Source organism: Urocampus carinirostris, chromosome 12 (assembly GCF_059441175.1).
Source record: "Urocampus carinirostris isolate Australia breed hairy pipefish chromosome 12, RoL_Ucar_1.0, whole genome shotgun sequence".
In the NCBI taxonomy this organism is placed as follows: domain Eukaryota; kingdom Metazoa; phylum Chordata; class Actinopteri; order Syngnathiformes; family Syngnathidae; genus Urocampus; species Urocampus carinirostris.
The window spans coordinates 29202526-29225992 of NC_142360.1; the positions used below are offsets into that span (position 1 = coordinate 29202526).

A 23467-nucleotide genomic window follows, 5' to 3' on the forward strand; every position below is an offset into this window, starting at 1 on the left:
AATAGCAATAAAAGTAAAAGGAAGCAAGCCATTTGTTGGGGAAACTGGGGACAAGAGTGGCACAAAATCTAAATATTTTCATTCATAATACTTGCTTTCAAACCATTTTATACATGCTATCATTATATTTTTAACATTTCCGTTTAGCTGGCCAGAGGAAAAAGCCTTGCAGGCTGAAAGTGGCCCACAGGCTGTAGTTTGCCCACCCTTGTTATGAATCCTGCTGAGATCCACAAAAAACGCGTTGGATTCTTGTTGTGGCTGAATTAATGCTCGGCTGTCGGCATGATTTGTTCGGTCACACCATATCAGGTTGCACACAATTCTGCAGTTTTTAATTTGATTTCTTTGTTTTTTTACAATAATAATTAATCATTTTAAATCAGTTAAGTAAAATAGATTGAAGTTATTTTTTTTCCAAAAACAATACTGGCATTTTCTTTATGAAGCAAGCTATCACAACACACAGTTGAAAAAAAACTATTCATTTTTTATATTTTTGTATCCTTTGTAATGACACATGCTCCCCAGTATGTGGCAGTGGTTACGGTAGTTTGAACTCCTCGGCATAGATGTAATCGTTATACTGTACGTGTACAGAAAAAACTTCATGCTCGTGTAGAAAGTTGGTGATGTGTGAAATATTTTCTTTAGAGGAATACAACTCAGTCCTGAATACTAAGTTGGGTAAACAATAAATAAAACTTCTGTTATTTACCACTTTCTATCATTTGACCAAACATTTTGATTTTTAGCACAGAAAAAGAAAGAAAAACATGTACCGTAAATTCCAGACTATAAGCCGCTACTTTTTTCCCCAAACGTTCAACCCTGCGGCTTATTCAGTGATGCGACCAATTTATGTAATATTTCTAACAGCCGCCAGCGGCGCTCGAGTACAAAAGGTAAGATTTAGACCGGTGGAATATATGCGCCGAGGAAGACTGCAACTTCTTAGCTTGTGCACAAATTAAATTAGCGTAGAAATAACCTCACCATGCAAATTGCAAAAAGAAAGGCACATGATGCAACTTTCAAGCTAAATGCAATCGAGCAGTCCGATAAAGAAGGAAACAGAGCTACTGCACGTAAACTTTACTTTGCGAGCGTGTTCTTGAATAAGGGAGCCTGGGACGACGTCTATATGACGTCTCTTTCCCATCCTGGGGAAGACGACTTCGATGACGTCAGTTATAAGGAGGAAGATAAGGAGGTTTACCGTGATTACTACAAGGACGGTATGTTTTTTTAACAGAGCCGTTTACTGTTTAGCGAGCGTGTTGCTAGTAGCGTTTTGCTATCCTTCACAGGCACGGTTTGGGATGAAAGTTATATTAATAATAAAGCTTTGAAAACACTCGGTGTACCGTCTTTCTTTGTAAATATGTGTAACCATGTATAATATGTATTTGCAACTGAATATTTTTGTAATGTATTTATTTTATAGACTTATTCTGATTAATTTTCCACGGGCGAATCAAAAAGAAGAGGCAAAAACAACGGGGGCTGACGGGAAGTGGAGTAAAGGTGAGACGTGTTTGTGGACGCAGCGGACAATAGTGGATATATATTCTTCCCACCCTCACCTTTGGAAATATACTTTTTTTTTTTTGGGATTATTTTCAACGGGACCCGGACTCTGCAGGTCTGCATCAAACCTTAAGTACCGGTATAATTTTCCGTTCATTTTGCTGGCTGTGGTTTTTGGACTGTGTACTTTATATTCAGTCAGAATCGCGGGACTCAAAGTCGGGTTTGGATTAAATTTGTGATTGTGTTACATGTCTTAATGTGGGCACATGCGGCTTATATACAGGTGCGCCTTGTGCAAGTACAAAAGCGGTTATCCTCTTAAAATGTGGTGGGTGCGGCTTATAATCAGGTGCGCTCTATAGTCCGGAATTTACGATATTTACATTTAAGACAACCTCTGCAAAATGTGGGTTAGTTTGCCTAAATAGGATAAAGATGGAGTCCATTTATTTTGAATTAATAGTCAACAGTGAGAGCCTCCAGTAGTGTGCCCGCTTTGAGACTGGGAGGTCGCTGGTTCGCGCCTCGACCGAGACATACCTAATTGGTATAATGGCGGCGCCCTCTGGCTGCGGCTGCATCGACTCGCTACAACGGGTCAGGTGTATCGACATTTCGTTCTGTGTACATTTTTACAAAGAATGACAATACAAAGGAAATTATTATTATTATTATTATTATAACATGGGGGTTCAAATTGTGCAAACTATCCCCACAAAATTTGTGATTTTCTTTAAAACACCAAAATCTTTACAATGATAAGATGTGATTTTAATTGGAATACTTGGCTATAAAGTTTTGATTTCTTGAATTGTAAAAAAAATGGGAGGAAACCCACGCAAGCATGGGGAGAACATGCAAACTCCACACAGGAGGTTCGATCTCATGACATCAGAACTGTGCCGCACACGCGCTAAACACTGAGCCGCAGTGCTGCCCTAGCGACATCTAGTTGTCAAATGTTACACCGTGTCCATTTAAAACAGGGGTGTCAAACTCATTTTAACCCGGGGGCCACACGATAGAACAAACATTCTGTCGGGAGCTGGGCTAGCAGATTAAAGAAAAAAAGATAAAGAAATAAGAGAAAGAGGGAGGGAAAATGAGAGAGGGCAGGACAAAGAAAGAAAAAGAGAGAGGGGAGAGAGCGTGAGAAACAAAAGATAAAAAGTCGTGAGAGAGGGGGGGAAAGGGAGAGGAAGAAAGAAATCCAAAAAGTAATAGAAAGACAGGAGAGAAAAGAGAAAAGAAAGCGCGAAGGGTACGAAGAGAGAAAGAGAAAACAGAGAAAAGGAAAAATGGAAGTTAGAGCAAAAGACACAGAGAGAGAAAGAGACAAAGAGCAACAAAGGAAGAGAAAAAGAGACACAGAGTGAAACAGACAGAGAGAGTGGGAGAAAAGGGGTGGCAAAGAGAGAGAGAGAGAGAAATAAATACAAGCACATTGTCTTTGTTCGAGGCACCTGGCTTTGGCAACATCAAGTTGACATATTTCAACCTGCAGCTTGTTTTTCTCTTGCGCTTCTCAGGATGTTGTCTCACGGGCCGGATTCAATCCCTTAGCGGGCCTGATCTGGCCCGAGGGCCGCCTGTTTGACACCTGTGCTTTAAAACTATCTAAAAAGGAACCAAATACTTTTAGACCAACACCCATTGCTTGTACCAGGAAAAACAAACTAAAAAAAATTTGTCATTTTGTGTCATTTACAAAAAAAGATTTGCACACAGAAATAAACCCCCCATAAAAGGGGGTTGGGGCAAGTTGCATGTCCCTTTTTGACACATTGCAGGTCGTTTTTGAGCCAATTGTTTTAAAACCTGCTAGCCAAACAGCTTCCTGTAGCGCCCTAAGGCGGCAGTTCCGATGACCACCTTGACGACTGCAGAGCCTTCGTCAGCTTCCACTTTCACATCCTGCACAGCCGCCTCCCTGTACAGCCAACTGACAGACACCAAAAAATGATCGTAGTTATTCAGAGAGATCCAACTTTTTTTTTTTTTGACCTAAAATGGAACACAAAGTGTGTGCGTGTTATACACGATAGCTCGGGTGACACCTTTAGGTCGTGTATTGCGGTAGTAGATTAAGTTTTCTGTGCAATGATTCGCAAAAAAATCCCTCAACTCAGGACAACTACACTCTATTTTTAGTGACAAAAAGCAAATGGCACGTATTTGCCAGGCAGATAGAAGATTGGATTTGGTTGCTTGGAGTGGTCGGTGGTCGAAAGCTGCAATTTGGCTGCCAAGGGGTAGAGACCTCACAAAATCAGACTACACACTGTTGTGGAATGTGGATAATAACTAATGATAAGTAGAATAGAAGAAGAATAGAAGAAGAATAGAATATACCTTTATTGTCATTGTTACAAAATGGGTTAACATATTGTGACAACTAAATTGAAAACAAGGAGGATAAGGTTAGAGTTATAATTTACACGATATTTACACAAAGAAATGTCGGCATGTAGGATGTTACATACAGTTTGGTATCGTAATACAGTTGGTATCGTAAGGGTTTGTGCAATTATGCATTTGGTGCAAAAATAGTCATCATGTATGTAGTAGGTAGGCATCTGGTGAAGGTCGTGGGATGATGTTGTTGCAGGCGGTCACAAACTGATATGCTGGCAGACAACCTTCACGAGATATCTTAACTTTATTTGAGGACACTACAAAGGCCAATGTTGAACGTCTGGAACTTTGAACGTGTCCCGAATGCAATAAAGAGCGTCCCCTTTTTGCCATATCTCCTCTCTGCGTATATTTTGGGGCGACACCCAATGACAGTCTCTCCAAAAACACAAAAGCAGATGTTTATAGTTTTTGTTGGTATTTGCTAGTCACTTTCCAGCCTTGACAGGAAACCTAGCTAAAGACACAGGTTGTGGCTTAAAATACAGCTCTGTAAATTTTCACAAAAAAGGTTTTAGAGCCTATAAGTCACATTCAAAAACACACAGACAAAAATTGAGGTGTCAGCAACCTACAGCAACATGTGGCTCTTAAGCACCGCAATAGTGGGTCCCTTAAGCTTTGTTTAGGAATAATCAAAATGAAAAAGATAGGGGGACTTTTCAGTGCTTTCGTTTTTTTAATGAACATGACTAGCTATTAATAAGAGTCTCCTTTTGGTTTTTAATTTAAAAAATACACTTCTATACGGTTTTACAGACATTTGTGTTGTCATTTTCTTTGGTCTGTTATAGCTCTTTTCACACTTTGGTTTGCTGATTCCTGGATCAGATAGCTATTTATCCAAATCTTTGGCAGGGCAGCCGCGGGAGGGAATGCAGAGAAAGAAACCGTCCGGGGTAGCAGGGCGAGAAACGATGGTTGTACGGCACCTAGGTGACCCCGTGACGGAGCTCCGCGCCCTGTGTTTGTGTATTAGCTGTAACAATAATAATGAGTCAGAGAACCGTAGCGTACGCTCAAGTATTTAGCTCCCGCATGTGCGACATGATGTCACGCACCACAACACTGCCGCTGGGGCATACCATTGCACACACTAACACTCGTTCGCCTCGTCTCCATATTTTTCAATTACAATGCTTAGTTTGAGCCAAAGAAAAGTGAAACATTTTCATACCGATTTTTACCGTAAATTCCGGACTATAAGGCGCTACTTTTTTCCCAAATGTTCAGCCCTGCGGCTTATTCAGTGAAGCGGCCAATTTATGTAATTTTTCTAACGGCCACCAGCGGCACTCGAGTACAAAAGATAAGACCGGTGGAATTGTGCGCCGAGGTAGACTGCATCTGCATCTTCTTAGTTCACATTCGAATTGTCCGTATGACAAAGGTTCGTTCTGATGATGAGGAAAACGCCCTTGATGGCGACAGTTATAAGGAGAAAGCTGAAGACGGTTTAATGTGAATTTTGCAATTGCGGTACGGCTTTTTTTAACAGCTGCGCTTTATGCGTTGCGAGCGTGTTAGGAGTAGCGTGGTGGTACCTTTCACGGGCACGGTTTGGGATGAAAGTTATATTATTATTATTAAAGCCTTGAAAACTCTCTCGGTGTACCGTCTTTCTTTGTAAATATGTGTAACCATGTATAATATGTATTTGCAACTGTATATTTTTGTAATGTATTTATTTTAGAGACTTATTGTGATATGTTTTCTACGAGCGAATCAAAAAGAAGGGGCGGAGCAAACGCGGGCTGACGGGAAGTGGGGTAAAGCTGAGTTCAATCTCTTTGTTGTTGCAGCGGACAATAGTGGATACATATTTTTCCCACCCTTAACTTTGGAAATATATATTTTTTTCATTGGATTACTTTCAACGGGACCTGGACTTTAAAGGTTTGCATTAAATTCTAACTACCGGTATCATTTTCCGTTCATGTTGCCGATTGTGGTGGATGGATTGTGTACTATATCTGCAGTTACAATCGCGGCACCTAAAGTCAGGTTTAGGTTAAAATTGTGACTGTGTTACATGTTTAAATGTTGGCGCATGCGGCTTATATACAGGTGCGGCTTGTGTAAGGACAAAACTAATTATGTCCGTAAAATGTGGTGCGTGCGGCTTATAATCCGGATTTTACGTAATCAAAAATTCAGTGTGCGCATTATACACAAGTGCGGGTTACTTTTATAAATATAGCAAGTTGGACGGCACACGACCGAACGTGGCAGGCCTCACCTGAGCTGCGGCGAACTGAGGTCCACCTTCAGACTGACAACGCGTTTGCCCGTTGCCGCCAAGACACGCTTTTCCACCGCTTCCTTTAGCGCCTCCAATCCGCACCCGTTCAAAGCAGAGATGGGCATGACTTCGTCTTCTGTGGATCGATAGCTGAAAAGCACGATGGCATTTTAAAGATGTGTCGAAATGGAATCCAGAAAAAAGCATCCTACCCATCAACAAGGTCGATCTTGTTGTGGACTTCGATCATTGTGCTAAGGAGAGCGTCCGGCATTCGGAGGTTCCTCAAGACGTTCAACACGTTGACCTTCTGGTTAACGTTCTCTGGGTGGCTCACGTCTCGCACGTGAAGCAACACGTCCTGCGAAAAAAACAAAATGGAGGTTTAACGACAATCGCCATGAGTGGCATAGAATCTGCTAAATACCCCTAAGCATAGAATCTGCTAAAATAAATATATTTGAAAGGTGAACTTCCCCAAGAAAATGTGTGTCTCTAAACCAGATGGTATCATGTGTCTGTTTTAAATACAGTGGAACCTCGGTTTTCGAACGCCTCTCAGTTCGAACAAATCGGAGTCCGACCAAAAATTTAGAGAAATTCTTGCTTCGCTGTTCGGTCAAGAGTTCCAACGCCGGTAATGCGTGAGTGCGTACGCTAGGGTGCGATGTCGAGCGACGTACGGGTGTAGATCGCTCTTTTCGTGACCAACTGATATCGCGTGCGGACGTGCTTTGTTTTGCTTCCGCTTTTAATATAGGTGTAGGAAGTGTTTTAGCCCCTAATTATGCCTCTGAAGAAAGTCAATGCAAGCAGCAAAGTTGCTACAGGTGAAAAAAGAAAAGTAGTGCGTACAACTATTGCATTTAAGAAAGAAATAATAGCAAAATATGAAGGAGGTGTGCGAGTGTCTGATCTTGCTAGGGAATACAGCATGGCTTCTGCTGACCACAACAAAGGTAAGAAATCCTATTCATAATTCTTTTCTTTATCCTTTTTTTTTAAATTTTGACACGTTTATGTTAGCGTAATCAATCGTACGGAAGATTACGATAACGCGAACGTACGATTAGCCTGGGTTAGCTTTATGTTTACGTTAAACATTCAGGGTGTTGGAACGGAGCCCCCTTTCCAATGAAGCGCTCACCACTTGTTGTGGAGACCCGGGTGCTAAATGACTTGTAAACGACCTGATTTTTGCATTTTTACACGTTCATGTTAGCGTAATCAATCGTACGGAAGATTACGATAACGCGGACGTACGATTAGCCTGGGTTAGCTTTATGTTTACGTTAAACATTCAAGGTAAACATTCAGGGTGTTGGAACGGATTAAAACAATTTACATTATTTTTAATGGGAAAAATGATTTCGGTGATCGAACTAATCGGTTTTCGAACAGTGTTCTGGAACGGATTATGGTCGAGAACAGAGTTTCCAAAGTATTGGTACCGCCCAAAGGGGAGTTTCTTTCTTTCTCCGTCTTTGTTCTATCTAAATAAATGCAGTTTGGGCAGGAGGGGCCCCTCAGAGTTAAGGAACACGGCCCTTCTCTCTCCAACTGCAGTTGTAAAATAAGACAAAATGCTAGGTGTATTTTTTAGTGATCAGCCAACTTTAAAATAGCTCTCCCACTACATGAGATCGACATAGATCCCACAATTTTGAAGCCAAGAGCTACTCTTATGTTGCTGATCGGCAAATAAGTTAAGGACGACAGAACTTTAATCCCTACGCATGTTCGTATCAACATCCAGGTTGCAGGAATAGATGAGTAAAAACAAACACTGGAGAGAGCAGTTTAAAGTTTTTGTTACACTAGAACAAATAAAATGGATAAAACAAAATATTCTGGGCTTGTGAGTACAAAACAAAGCTGTAATGATTTCTCAAGTGCGCTCTCAAAATGTCACAGCGCCACACGCCGGTAGCTACGGAAAGAAGGACTACAGTAAAGTCCTCTACTCGGAAAAAGGTGCACACAATACATAATCTAACTAACAGCAATGTCCGGATATTTTTAGACATCCCGGAATTTTTTTTTCGTATCTACCGTTTTACGTAAGTCGTGTTAGGAATTTAATATTAAAAATGTGCCGTTTACCAAACTGTTCGAATTAGTTATCTGACTCCATTAACCAAACACAACATACATTCTGTCCTAACAATGCGTGCTTGTTTCTTTTTGGGAAAATATGGACAAGGTATTTCCACACAGGGGCAGATTTAATTCCTTATAAAATAAACAAAGTGAACTCCGCCGAATTAGTCGAATTAGTGTCGCTCGAGTCTTCTTCGGGCCTTTTCTCTCGTTCTCCCTCGATCTTCTGAAGTTCTCCCGGCCCACGCCTTTTAGCCCCGGCTCCTCCCATGGGCACGTCAGGAAAACCCCCCACGTGGGCTCCACGGCTCCACCACCTCGCCTCGATCAAAACAGTGCCTGGCGTCCTGCGTCTGGCCTTCTCCGTCAGAGTCCAGTTATCAACAGAACTCGGTCTACTTGTGACTCCGTGAGCCAAGAAGTCTGTAGGCTTGAGAGCGTTCCCCATCTGAGCCACGGTGCTATGGAATGCCCTGCCTCCGGAGATAAGATCTGCAACCTCAATAGAAGTTTCTAAATCAAGGCTTAAGACACACTTCTATTCCAAAGCTTATGATTGATGCCCACCTCATATTCTGTATTGTCCTGTCTTCTTCCGACTGCCTGCCTAGTGGTGATACGAAGGAGAAGGACGATTTGAGATGAGTCAGCGGACCAGCGTTTGACCTGAAGCATGTGAACGCCTGCATGGACCAGCTGGCAGAGTTGGGAAGCTGCGTCGTGGCCGTCATAGACTTTCTGGACTAGTTTACAGGCTGGGGGCGTTGCTGCTGTCATGCACTTTCCGGACAAATTTTCATCATGTTACCTAGTGTTTACTATGTCTGTGTACTGTAATGCTAGATGTAATTCACCCTGGTCATCCTGAAAGGGGGATTACCACTTGTGAGGTCCCTTCTCAAGGTTTCTCTTTTTCCTCACGCTGCGGTTTTGAGTTGTTCCTTGCCCGCATGTTGGTTTAAGATCAGGTAATTGTGTCATTGTAATCCTGTGCAGTCCTTTGAGACATTCTTGTGATTAAGGGCTATATAAATAAATGTGACTTGACTTGACTTAAACAAAACATTCGCATTCGGAACGGCGTGACCTGTCATTGAACTTAAGCCTTCTCTGTGAAAATCTTCATTGCATTCGATAAATGTAATTTGTATTTGATCGTACAAAATCCCTTACTGGACTGTCTCAGAAAATTAGAATATTGTAATAAAGTTCTTTATTTTCTGTAATGCAATTAAAAAAACAAAAATGTCATACATTCTGGATTCATTACACATCAACTGAACTATTTCAAGCCTTTTATTATTTTAATATTGCTGAATTTGGCTTACAGCTTAAGAAAACTCAAAAATCCTATCTCAAAATATTAGAATATCATGAAAAAGTATACAAGTAGGCTATACAACTAATCACCTGAATCATCTAATTAACTCGAAACACCTTGCGAGGTTTCCTGAGCCTTAAAAACACTCAGCTTGGTTCAGTAAACTAAATCACAAGTATGGGGAAGACTGCTGATCTGACTGCTGTCCAGAGGACCATAATTGATACCCTCCATCAGGAGGGTAAGACACAAAAAGAAATTTCTCAAAGAGCAGGCTGTTCACAGAGTGCAGTTTCAAAGCATATCTACAAAAAGTCTGTTGGAAGGGAAAAATGTGGCCGGAAACGCTGCACAACCAAGAGAGATGACCGCAGCCTTAACAAAATTGTGAAGAAGAGCCGCTTCCAGAATTTGGGGGAGCTTCAAAGACAGTGGGCTGAAGCTGGAGTCCAGGTATCAAAAGCCACAGTTCACAGACGTGTCCGGGAAATGGGCTACAATAGCCGTATTCCCATGGTCAAGCCACTTCTGAACTCAAGACAACGGAAGAAGCGTCTGACTTGGGCTATGGAGAAGAAGCACTGGACAGTTGCAGAGTGGTCCAAAGTCCTCTTTTCAGACGAAAGCAAGTTTTGCATTTCATTTGGAAGACAAGAGTCTAGAGAAAGGCTGCAGAGGAGCAAAATCCAAGTTGCTTGAAATCCAGTGTGAAGTTCCCACAGTCAGCAATGGTTTGGGGAGCCATGTCAGCTGCTGGTGTTTCATCAAGTCCAGAGTAAATGCAACTGTGTACCAAGAGATTTTAGAGCACTACATGCTTCCATCTGCTGAAAAGCTCTATGGAGATGAGGATTTCATTTTCCAGCATGATCTGGCACCTGCCCACAGTGCCAAAACCACCAGTAACTGGTGCACTGACCATGGCATCACTGTCCTTGATTGGCATGCTAATTCCCCTGACCTGAACCCCATTGAGAATTTGTGGGGTATAGTTAAGAAGAAGATGAAAGACACCAGACCTACAAATGCAAATGAGCTGAAGGCCGCTATCGAAGCATCCTGGGCATCAATAACACCTCAGCAATGCCACAGGCTGATTGCCTCCATGCCACGCCGGATTGATGCAGTAATCCGTGCAAAAGGATTCCCAACCAAGTACTGAGTGCATCAATGGACATTTTCAAATGTTTGATTTAGTTTTGCTGTTATAAAATATTTTTTTTTACTTGGTCTTAAGAAGTATTCTAATATTTTGAGATAGGATTTTTGATTTTTTTTCAGCTGTAAGCCAAAATCAGCAATATTCAAATAATAAAAGGCTTGAAATAGTTCACTTGATGTGTAATGAATCCAGAATGTATGACATTTTTGTTTTTTTAATTGCATTACAGAAAATAAAGAACATTATCACAATATTCTAATTTTCTGAGACAGTCCAGTATAGTCAAATGTATAAAATCCTTCAGTCGAACGTAGGGGAGCGTCGGTATACAAACTTTGGGCAGCCATTTCGTAAACACCCTTGTGACACACACAAACATCTCGTTCTGCATTTCACAGGCCCAGAATATATCCTGTTATCCATTTGTTTTTTTCTAATAAAAACCTCAACAGAACCTCTTGTGACAATGGTTAAAGTCTTGTGGAACCTGGATGTTGATTTGAGGACGGGGAGGAAAAACAAAGCTCACCGAGTCCTCAGTAGTCAATGCGTTTATATGGACAAAGACCTACCGAGTGCCTTATGTCCTCCAGCGTGGCAGAAAACGAGTCGATGAGCTGGTGCGGCAGCTGGGACAGGAACCCGATGGTGTCCGCGTACAGGACGGTGAGGCGGGACGGCAGCTGGCCTGCGTGCACAGTCACGTCCAGCGTGGCAAAAAGACGATCCTGGGGACTCAGTCCTGCGTCGCCCGTCAGCGCTTTGATCAGCGTCGTCTTTCCTGCCCGCGCACATATAATAGAATAAAATAGAATAGAATAGAATAGAATATACCTTTATTGTCATTGTTACACAATGGGTTGAACATAATGTGACAACGAAATCTGACGTGGCACTCCAGTTTCACATTTAACGGTGAGGATAAAAGAAAACAAAGAAGATAAAGGAACAAAGAATATAAGGTTATAATTTACACAATATTACATATATCATATTACACATGACAGGAGGGTTACGACTATAATGTCAGGTTTCCAAGTAGGGTTTCAAACTAGAGTTCGGGTTTTCCAAAGAGGTTAAGACTTTCAAATTATACTATTGATTAGGGTTGCAAATTAGGGTGAGTGTTTCAAAAAGGGGTATGAAACAGGGATTAGAATTCTGAAGAAGGGTTTTCTTTAGTTTTAAGGGTTGCTGTGTGTTATTTGACCACTAGATGTTGTTGTATAGTGAATTACCACGGAAAACGAGTGCTAAAAAGCACTAGGAAGAATATAAACTACAGAGATTCAAAGTGACACAACAGCACCATTTTTCCTATCGATTTTTTTGCCCAGCCTTTCATAAAGTTTTTAATTTTTGAGGGTACCCGTAGCAGCATGATTGCCAGCAATTATGTCAGCTCTCTGAAGATTATGTGAAATAAATTTAAATATTTCAACCTACGAGTATTTAAAATAAAAATAAATCACATTTATTTTATGGTTTATATATATAATTGCTGAAGTTATATACTATTTTATACGCTGTTTTATTTCACTTATACTCAAAACTGCTTGTCCTTCTTTGTGTCACCTCAGCCTTGAGTACATTTCTTTAGAAAGGTGTCAAAACCTCATTTCCTTTGGAATGTGTCTTTGTAATTCTGTCTGTCACCTCGCTTGACTTAATCACATCGTCTGGGGGCAAGGGCGATGACCTATCACCCTTCTCCCAATGCTTCGAAGGACGATTGGGATATTTGCATTAAGGACGGTGCGGACCAATCAGCCAGAGGCTTGGTCATGGGGCTGGACATTTGATAGCCATTTGTCATAAAAGTGGGCAACCAGGAAGCCCCCACCACTCGCTCTCTTTCTACACACATTGTAATTGGCGAAGAAGAAAGATGTTTTCTCTCTTGGATTCGGCTAATAAACTTATATGTGGACTATACTCGGCTCAATAACTTCTCCGACTTTTGAATAAGCTTCAACTGTAAGGAATTAGGAGTCAGATTTCAGTTTAATAAATGTTAAAACCTTACATCGTTTATTATTATAAAAACCAATAGTTTCTTTTATGGATGAATTTTTTTTTCTACCGATAGGAGGCTCTAAATAAAACACAATGTTCCTTTAAGGCTTCAAATTAAGGTTTGCACAGTCCCTAAACATTAATCAGGGTTTCAAACTAATGTTAAGATTTGAAGTTTGACACCAGTGCTGGCATTTCAACTTAAAGATGCAAGGAAGGGTTTCGAATTAGTTTTATGGTTTTCAAAAAGGTTTGAAACTAATGATTAGGGTCATAAAGTTTCCATCTATGATAATATTTAAAACTATGACAATTAGAGTTATAAAATATTCTCTTAAACTAATGTAAAGATGTGGTTTAAAACCTGGGTAAGGGTTCCAAAGTAGGGTTTTGAACTAAGGGTTAAGGTAGTAGGGTTTTAAATTAGGTTTAAGGTAGTGGTTAAAACAAGAGTTGGGGATTCAAAGTAGATTTCTAAAAATGGTATGAAAGTAGTGTTAGGTTACAAAGTATGGTTTCCATCTATGCTTAGGGTTTCAAACTTTGATTTTTTTTTTTAAAACTACAGTGAGGGTTTCAAACCAGTGTTGAAGGTGGGGTGCAGCATTTGAAAATTTAGGGCTGCAATCATGACTTTAAACCAGGAGATGGCAGCAGGCACTTCTTAGACACGCTCGGAGGAACTCTTCTATTTTTCATATTTTTGGGGGTTTGTTCCGACCCGAACAGGCCTGATAAAATTAAGATAATATCAGATAGGCGCAACAGAAAATAAAGCGTAAGTGCTCTTTGAGCTAAGTTGGGCCTTATTAGCACATACTTAATAGAGATTTTTTTTTAATACTTTTTAAGGATACCTCAAATTATGCACCCCACCTGTAAAGGGTGGGGTTAACAATTATGATCAGGGTTTTAACTTAGGCTTAAGGATTCGAAGCCAGAAAATTGTGTAAGGTTTGTGTAATTTTGTGTACAGGTTTAAATTGGGCTCAGGGTAGATATTAAGATTTATTAAGGTTTTGTATATGGTTAGGCTTTCAAAGGGTTAGAATACAACAAGTATTAGTATTGAAGGATTTTATACATTTGACTATAAAGGATTTTATACGAATAAATACAAGTTACATTTATCGAGTGCAATGAAGATTTTCACTGAGTGGGCTTCAGGTCACGCTGTTCCAAATTCGGAATGTTTTGGTTGGGGAATTTTGATAACAGGACTCTGACGAAGGACGCCAGGCACTGTTTTGATAAGCACTCGGTGTTGTTTCTCCAGTTTCTCCAGACGAGGCGACCCCCATGTGGGGGGCTTTCATTGGCACGCCCATGGGAGGAGCCGGCACACCAGCTTGCGGAAAAAACGTGGGCAGAGGAAGAAAGGCAGAAGATCGAGAGAGCAAGCTTGACAGAGACTCGAGTGACACTAATTCGACTAATATTCGATTCGCTTAGCTAAATTATTGAAGAAATTAAATCTGCCCCTGTGTGGAAATGCCGGTCTCTTGCTCATTTTCCCATCAAGAAACGAGCGTGCATTGTTAGGAGAATGCAGGTTGTGTTTGGTTAATGGAGTCAGATAACTAATTCGAACAATTTGGTAAACGATACATTTTTAATAATAAATTCCTAACAGTTTTAAAAACTGAAAATAAGTGAAACGTAAATATTTTTAAATGCATTTTTTGTCGAGCGTAATAACTCAATTTGGTAAAAACAAAAAAAGGGGGTTAAAAACCTGCATTTAGCAAAAGATGAAAGAATATGTAGACACGTTGGGAAATATTATTTAATTTATTTCCTCTCACCACAGTTCGTGTATCCAAGCACGGAGATGAGAGGGAAATCCTTGTCCTTCCGGCGAGTTCGAAGCATCCTTCGCTTCCTGCTCAACTTTTCCAGAGCCGCTCTGATCTTCATCTCGCGCTCCTTTAGCACCCGCTGCTGGACCTCCAACTGTGTCTCACCTGTGAGGATTAGGGAGGAAAAAAAAGGGCTTGGAAAAAAAACTGGATGGGAATTGCGGATGCCTGGCACAAATCGACAAGGAAAGCCAACTCGTACCACAATTGGAGACTATTTAAAGGCAATTTAAAAGATGTAGTGTTCATTTTACCTCTGAAAAGTGATCGGTCCCGGGGACATGTTCAAAATTCTATGGGTCCCAACCAATGTTCCCTCTAATTTTCCACGGGTCTGAGCGTTCACACAAAGTCGGTGAGCAATGCTTGAAACAACAGTGAGCAACGGCAATCCCAAGTGTGGCAACTGAGTTATTATCAAACACGTCCAAAACTTGACATTTTGCTGAGTTTCCGGCAATGCAAAATTATTTTTCACTTTTGAAGGAATTGACTCATGTACGATTGCAAAGGTTGTACGGCCAAACGTCGTTTGTAGGCCGTATATATTTACAATTCTTTCACAAGACATACATTCGTTTTAGTGAGCCGAGCCGAAGAAGCCGGTTCTCGACAAACTCTTCTAACTACTAAACATCGTTCTACTTGGACTCGACTTCAAAATACCGCATTTAGGACACAACGTCAGGGGAACCCGTGTATTTTGAACTTCATGCACTGTAACTTTGACTTAAGTCGCTTCTTAATTAGTAATTTTGAGCCCTCATTTTTGTGAGCTGGCTAGGTTTTCTTGTGCCCTGAGAATGTGCGAGCAGTGCGCAATTGCGCACACGCGCAGTTTGGAGGGAACACTGGTCCCAACAGAGATCTATGAGTCCCCAAAATTTAGTGTTATCGAGGTTGAAATTGTAATTCGGTGACAAATATATAATATAAATCTATATAATCATTCACAACAATATTGTACATTATACAAAATAATAATATATTAATCTATATTTTCATTCAGTTTTAACCATCACAATAAATTGGTAATATAGAGCAGTTATCACTTCAGATTTTTCAGTTCACAATATTGTACATTATACAAAATATTACTGCTGAAATAATTATATTAATCTATATTTTCATTCAGTTTTAATCATCACAGTTGATTGGTAATACAAAGCAGTTATCACTTCAAATTTTTCAGTTCATATATTCTTCGTGGTTTGCTGTCCCGCCACAGCTGTAATGCCTTCTCAAGGTCCAATCCATTATCATTATCATCCTCCTCATAGCGTAACCAGGAATAAACTTTAGTCAATTTTGGCAGAAGAGTCCTTTTCTTGCTACAAGTATTCTTTTGTTTATTTTCTTTCGTTGAACCGTTCGCTTCAACACACGTGTTTTCCTTGCCTCCGCGATCTTCTGACTAATTTCTCTGCCGTTTTTTCGTACCGGAATTATTGCCGTTGTTATCACTTTCTGCATTATGTTTCGACTCATTACTGACTCTGAAGAAATTACCAACTTTATGTTGATTTTCACCCTAAATCGAGGAAGACACCACAACAATGACGTCATCTCTAAACAACAAGATCTCTTTTGCAGAAATCGGCGTGCAGACGAAAACTCGAACCGCGAGACCAAAACAACAATGGCGGATCTGCCTGACAAAAGGTTTGGAGTGCGGTAAATCTTTGTTAAAAAAAAAAAAAAAAGGAATCGGGTAATAATGACAATTTTGTGTCCAAAAAGTTGACGCGCGTTGATTCGACACTATGCCTCCTCAGCAAAAATGATGCGTCGAGGACGCTGGGACGCGGGCAAACGAGAACTCTGAAGATGGGACTTTAATTTAACATTTTATGCGAGTCGGGATACTCTAGGTTTGTGTTTGCGGTTACCTGAACCACCGATGTATCGGGCGCCTCCGCCCTGCTGGTCCAGGTTGAGGAATTCATTCTTCAGACTTGACCTGCTCCAAAAAGTTCACCTTTAACACCATTTGACATTTCTATTTATTCCAATTTCAGACATTTTCTATTCCGTATGTGGGAGTACCTAAGCAGTGGTATTTCGGCCAACGAGATTTGCAGCTTGGCCTCTTTGGTTTTGGCGTTGCAGCGGAAGATGTGCAGCACCAGCGAGTATCTGTCCAGCACCTTCAGCCCCCAGGCCTCCTCTAGCTCCCTCTGCAGGACAACAAACACATCACATTTGATTCGGTGTACTGCTTCGCAACCTAATTTTGAGTGACAGAGGTCTCCAATGTGGTGCCCGCGGGCACAAGATAGCTCACCTAGTACACCTGAGTAGATTGTGGGCAGGCTCTAAAAATAGCTCACCCGAGATGAGTCATTGTGATTTTCCAGGAAATCGATTTCTAACTGGCATTATGTTTTAGTGGTTGACTAATAATTAAAACCTGGTAATAACATAGTAACAGCATAGTAATAATATTGTAATAACATGATAAATTGTCATTTTAAAAATGTATATCAAACTGGTAGCCCTTCATACAACGAAAAGCACCTCTGAGCTTAATAAAGTTTGGTGACCCGTGTTTTTTTTTAGAGTATAGGAATCCAACAAAGATCTGATTCTTCATAGAGCTCCACATCAAGGTTGCGGTAGGAATTTGATTATTCCTTTTGTCTTGAGTGTGGCGTACTAAACTTAAAAAATCAACGTGTGCTTTTAGCACATGCATAGATAGACATGGATTTGGGATACCCTAAATTGTAGAACGTCAAAGTTGTGTTTGTTTTTTTTGCTTATTTGCTGAAGTTTAGCGGGTGTCAAACTCCTTTTAACCCGGGGGCCACACGATATAACAAACATTCTGTCAGGGGCCAGACTAGTAGATTAAAGAGAAAGAAAAAGAGAGATAAAGAAATAAGAGAAAGAGGGAGGGAAAAGGAGAGATGGTGGGACAAAGAAAAAAAAAGGGGGAGAGAGGGAGAGAGCATGAGAAACAAAAGAGATAAAAAGTCGTGAGAAGGAGAAAAGAAAAGGAGAGGAAGAAAGAAATCCAAAGAGAAATAGAAAGACAGAGGGAGAGGAAAGAGAAAAGAAAGCGCAAAGGGTATGAAGAGAGTAAGAGAAAAGAGAGAAAAGGAAAAAAGGAAGTTAGAGCTAAATAAGTTAAAAAGACACACAAAGAGAAAGAGACAAAGAGCAACAAAGGAAGTGATTAAGAGAGAAACAGAGTGAAAGAGATAGAGACACAGAGACAGAGACACAGAGACAGAGACACAGAGACACAGAAAGACAGAGAGAGAAATACAAGTACAGCGTCTTTGTTCGAGGCACCTGGCTTTGGCAACATCAAGTTGACATATTTCAACCTGCAGCTCGTTTTTCTCTTGCGCTTCTCTAAGTGTTGTCTCGCGGGCCGGTTTCAATCCCTTAGCGGGCCTGATCTGGCCCGCGGGCCGCCTGCTTGACACCTGTGTGCTAAACCCTCTTGTCATTCATCTGAATTGTGTTGGAGTAATAATAGTATGGAGTCTGTGCAGCCCTTTGAGACTCCTTGTGATTAAGGGCTATACAAATAAACATGACTTGACTTTTAAAAAGAATATGGAGCGTAATGAACTAAACATTTTTTAATAAATTATACGTGCATTTCAAATCATTTTTATCTAAATTTTTAAAATGAATTATTTATTTATAAATTAAAAAAACCAAAACTTTTAGTTAAAGCTTTGTGTTGACTATATAAATGTACATTACGGGTGGCATCACGGAGGGGCAGTGGTTAGCGCTTGTGCGGCACAGTTCTAAGGTCTTGGGAACCTCCTGTGTGGGTTCAAATCCAGCTACCGGACTTCCTGTGCGGAGTTTGTATGTTCTCCCCGTGCTTGCGTGGGTTTCCTCGGGGCACTCCGGTTTCCTCCCACATTCCAAAGACATGCATTTCAGGTGGATTGGCCGGTCCAAATTGTCCCTAGGTGTGAATGAGCGAGCGTGTTGTCTGTCCCTGTGTGCCCTGCGATTGGCTGGCAACCAGTTCAGGGTGTCCCCTCCCCACTGCCCGATGATTGCTGGGATGGGCTCCAGCACCCTGGACCCTACTGAGGATAAGCGGTGCAGCTAATGAGATGAGATGAGACATTATGGGTAGTCAGGTGGACGTTTGAATGTCACCATCTTTGTGTTTTTTGTTAAAATGATGTTACCTGTGCTGACGGTGACAGACGATCCACATTGACCAAAACAGCCGTGATGCCCACCATCTGTCTGATCCTTTCTGCACGGATTTAAGGGAAACTCTTGTCACATTCGATGACATTTTAATTCATGGCAAACTTTACAAGAACCGTGACCCCCATTGAGAGTTCTTGTTTTAAACCAGATGATCACAAAGTACCCGTGAGCATCTGGAAGTTCCCTTTGCCGAAGATCTTCCTCTTCTCTGGTGTCTTGGTGGACAGGATAAGACGGTCCACCACCGTCCACTTGTCCAGCGTGTTGACCAGAGCCACCGCTTCCGCCATCATCAGCTCGGCTACAAAGCAGAAAAAGCAGACGGGCAGCTTTCAACCCTGCTTTTAGTTACAGTAGCAGCTGTCCAAACTACCTGTGGTCAGGTGCTGCTTCTTGCTCCCCCACTTGACATCAGGGTGGACTACAAAGACCTGGTGAGGGCTCCCTGTGAGACCCGTGGTAGGTTGCAGCTCTTGGAACAATTTGTCCGCCTCCTCCATGTCATCTTCGTCATCTTCGGGATCTGTGAAACCGGCCCAGTCCAAACACTTTTTAAGAATAATACATTTGAAAGGGCAGCACGGCGGCGCAGTGGTTAGCGCGTGTGCGGCACAGTTCTAAGGTCTTGGGAATCTCCTGTGTGGGTTCAAATCCAGCTACCAGACTTGCTGTGCGGAGTTTGTATGTTCTCCCCGTGCTTACGTGGGTTTCCTCCCACATTCCAAAGACATGCATTTCAGGTGGATTGGCCGGTCCAAATTGTCCCTAAGTGTGAATGAGCGAGTGAGTTGTCTGTCCCTGTGTGCCCTGCGATTGGCTGGCAACCAGTTCAGGGTGTCCCCTGCCCACTGCCCGATGATTGCTCCAGCACCCCCGCGGCCCTACTGAGGATAACCGGTGCAGCTAATGAGATGAGAGATGAAATGAGACATTTGAAAGGGCTGCCGTCTGTGCCATAATTCAAGTTTGGCTCTTACACTCGTTTTCATAAATAAGAGTGGAATATTTTTGCTCAAAAAGATAGGTGAAATATACTAACTGGACTGAAATTGTCTCAGGAACATGTCAAAAACGTACATACTTACTGGTCAAACGCTTGTTTATCAAGACATTTAAAACATGCTCAGAAACATAAGAGAAATTCTCTCATAAACACTGGTGATCAAATCCAGTTAAATTTACTTAAATCACTTTTCAGGCAATAAATTTCCCCTCAAAGTGCTGCATTTGGCATAGACGGTTTTACGGATCCCTTAACTGTGTGGGTCGTTAGGGCACTAATGAGAATGCAACTCTGGACAGCCTACCCCAATGTTGAAGACAATAAAATCCCCGCTCCCCTTCCCGCCCAACAACCCAAAACACATCATACAAAGACACATGCATAGGTTTAGATCCAATAAAAACAAAAGATAGAGTAATACAGATAAAATATCAATATGGCAAGGCACAGAATAACCATGTGAGGAAAGGGACCTGAGCGATGCTTATCCATGGTTATTAGCATATTTGGTATTGGAGTAATCCAAAAGTAATTGAAAGTAATCCAGTTAAAGTAACCCTACCCAACCCTATATATATCTAATCAAGTGAATACTTTGGTCACCTCTGTCTTCAGTGAAGTCATCAGAGTTCCTCAGGGTGCAGGGAGACAAGCCAAAGGTTCTTCTGCACTGCACCAAGGGGGCTTCAGCGTCTTGAACAAGGCCGGTGGTCCTCGAAGGGGGCACGGAGGAAACTGGGTTGCTGGTCCGGGTGAAGGCTCGGTGGAGGACTGGCGACCACGCACAAATCCTCCTCACCATTGCCATTTTCACTCAAGGACTCTCAGTCACGTCTTGTAAACTTCCATTATAATAGACGAATTCCTTGTGTTACACGCACGCTCTTAACATACGAGACACATGTTATACAAAAAAATGTTCTCCAAATCTTTGTTAATATAGAAATTGACCGTGTTTAAAGTTAGACTGGACACTACAGTTGATCCATTGCAGCACCCGTCCAAGTATTATACCCTACATTTAATCTTGAAGGCAAACGTTTCGATGGACAAAATTCTACTTCCTAATAAATAAGAGAATCGACCTTCATGTGTATGTTCATTTATCTTTGGGATAATGATCTAATAAGTGACTAACAATTTAGAGGTATTACTATCTGGTGTTTGGAGTTATTATGCCTGCAAAAAATGATTCCGGATAAGTGTATTGTCTGTTCTCTTTGGTACGTCACTTCCCGTGTTAATATTTCGCTTTATTTTTCTGCGATGTTTTTAATTATTTGAAAATGTTGGAATTTACTCAAGTAATTTCTACATTTCTACATCTTGAATTTTAAGTAAAATTTAAAACTTTTGCTTTTGTTTTTTTTCTATCTCAATTAGCTACTTTTTGCTAAACTGAGTCCTGTTTCTACTTTTATCTCAGTTGTATAACGCTATACACAAATCAACGTATTCCTCTGTGTTATTTATTTTAAATAATGTACAAGTATTTTTGTTGTTGTTTTTTTAAATTTTATTTCCCTTGCGGTCTTTTTTTCCGAGACTGCCATCTTAAGGGAACAAGTGCCACTAGATTAGCCATGTCAAACAGGCGGCCAGCGGGCCGCATCAGGCCCGCCAAGGGATTGAATCCGGCCCGAGAGACAACGCTCAGAGAAGCACAAAAGAATCTCTTTTGTTCCTCGCGCTCTCTCTCTCTTTTTTCTGTCTCTTTCTGTGTCTTTTTACCTTCTTTGCCCTCTCTTCATTTTTTCCTTTTCTCTCTTTCCCTCTCTTGCTTTGTCCTTCTCCCTTTCTCCACTTTTCTCTTTCTCTCCTTCTCTTATCCCTCTTCTCTTTCTCTCTATTTCTCTTTGGATTTTGTTCTTTCTCTTTATTCCCCCTCTCACTATTTCTCTTTTTATCTCTTTTGTTACTCACTCTCTCTCTCTTTTTCTCTCTTTCTTTGTCCCACCCTCTCTACCCCCCCCCCTCTCTCTTTGTCTTATTTCTTTCTCTCTTTTTTCTTTCTCTTTAATCTACTAGTCCGGCCCCTGAGAGAATGTTTCTTCTATCGTGTGGCCCCCGAGATAAAATGAGTTTGACACCCCTGCTTAGATTCAAGTTTCAATATTGTCATCAACATAAAAATGCCAAAAATATAGTTGGAGAAAAGCAATGCAGTTGAGGACCGATTAATCAAGGAAGAGGCCAGGAGTGCACTCCACCCAAAAGGCAAACAAGAATGTATCTGGCCCTCTCTTACAGTGAAGAATATTTGCAAAAATGGAACATGCAGCACAAACAAACACGCAGAACTCACATTAAAAAAACAAAAAGAAGAAGTCCTTGTTCAAGAATTTAGCACATTGCTGAATCTTCAAGGTTGTGCGATAAGACCATTCCTGAGAAATAAATAAATAAAATAAATAAATAATTTCCTTGTATTGTCATTCTGTGTAACAATGTACACAGAACGAAATGTCGATTGCACCTGACCCGTTGTAGCGAGCCGATGCAGCCGCAGCCAACAGAGGGCGCCGCCGACCACTTTTTAAGTCTTAGGAATGACTCGGCCGGGGCGCGAACCCGAACCTCCCAGTCTCAAAGCAGGCGCCTTACCATCTAGGCTACGAAGTACATTGATATCGACAGGGTAGGGTTACTTTAACGGGATTACTTTCAATGACTTTTGGATGACTCCAATACCAAATATGCTAATAAAAGACAAAAGAAACTAAATATGAATAAAATGATGACTCACCACACGTGGTAAGCTTTCTCTCCTGGCTTTGATCTCCGGCAAAACTAACATAAAATGCCACAGAAACAAAATAAAAATAAATCCAAACAACTTGCCAACATCATTTTTGCCGTTCCATGTATTCCGTTACTCCCCGAGCCTGCACAAAATTGAGTCATTTTATTCCTATTTAGTTTCTTTTGTCTTTTATTAGCATATTTGGTATTGGAGTCATCCAAAAGTAATTGAAAGTAATCAAGTTAAAGTAACCCTACCCAACCCTGGATATTGATATGATATGTCTGCTTGAGGGGATCTTATTTCCACTTGTAACCGCGTTGTACGTGTCCCACCAAAGATCCACATTCACGCTGGACTGGATGATGAGGTTTTTATTATTACAGTTCTGCAAATGGATGAGTCACAACATTAGCTTTTTCTGCTGGGTCTGATCTCTTTGATCTCTTTGTAGTACTCTGGTTAAACTGACAACAAAGCATATCAAAGAGCTGTCTCTTCACTTTACAGAAAATACATTTTAGAATATCACAATACATTTATAAATCTTTGCATTTTAACAAGATACTTTTAACAAGAGATCGTATAGTGGATTTTTAACGTTTACAATGAATTCAACATGTTTTTCTTTACTCTGAATTTTAACCAACATCATCCTTTTTTTTAATGTATATGAAAAATAGGAATAAAAACAATAATGAGTATAAAAATGGGTACAATTTACCTGCAAATGGATGAGTCACAACATTAGCTTTTTCTGCTGGGTCTGATCTCTTTGATCTCTACAAGGGGAATTAAGATTTAGTAAAACAGAAACAAAACGAAAATAAACCTAAACAGCTTGACAATATCAATCACATTACTATGCATGGTGAGAGA

At 40.9% G+C, this 23467-nt stretch overlaps 1 protein-coding gene across 1 annotated transcript; it reads right to left on the bottom strand.

The window, feature by feature from the left end:
- Positions 1 to 2721: 2721 nt before the first annotated feature.
- Positions 2722 to 21249, bottom strand: gtpbp6 (GTP binding protein 6). Its single transcript, XM_088350264.1, has 11 exons — positions 20449 to 21249; positions 19216 to 19365; positions 19006 to 19143; positions 18815 to 18885; positions 16695 to 16825; positions 16538 to 16608; positions 14595 to 14753; positions 11346 to 11554; positions 6403 to 6551; positions 6188 to 6340; positions 2722 to 3475 (listed from the first exon to the last, which is right to left on the bottom strand). The coding sequence occupies exons 1-11, from the start codon at positions 20651 to 20653 to the stop codon at positions 3355 to 3357; spliced, it is 1557 nt and encodes a 518-aa protein (XP_088206390.1). The 5' UTR covers positions 20654 to 21249; the 3' UTR covers positions 2722 to 3354.
- Between the last annotated feature and the right edge of the window lie 2218 nt (positions 21250 to 23467).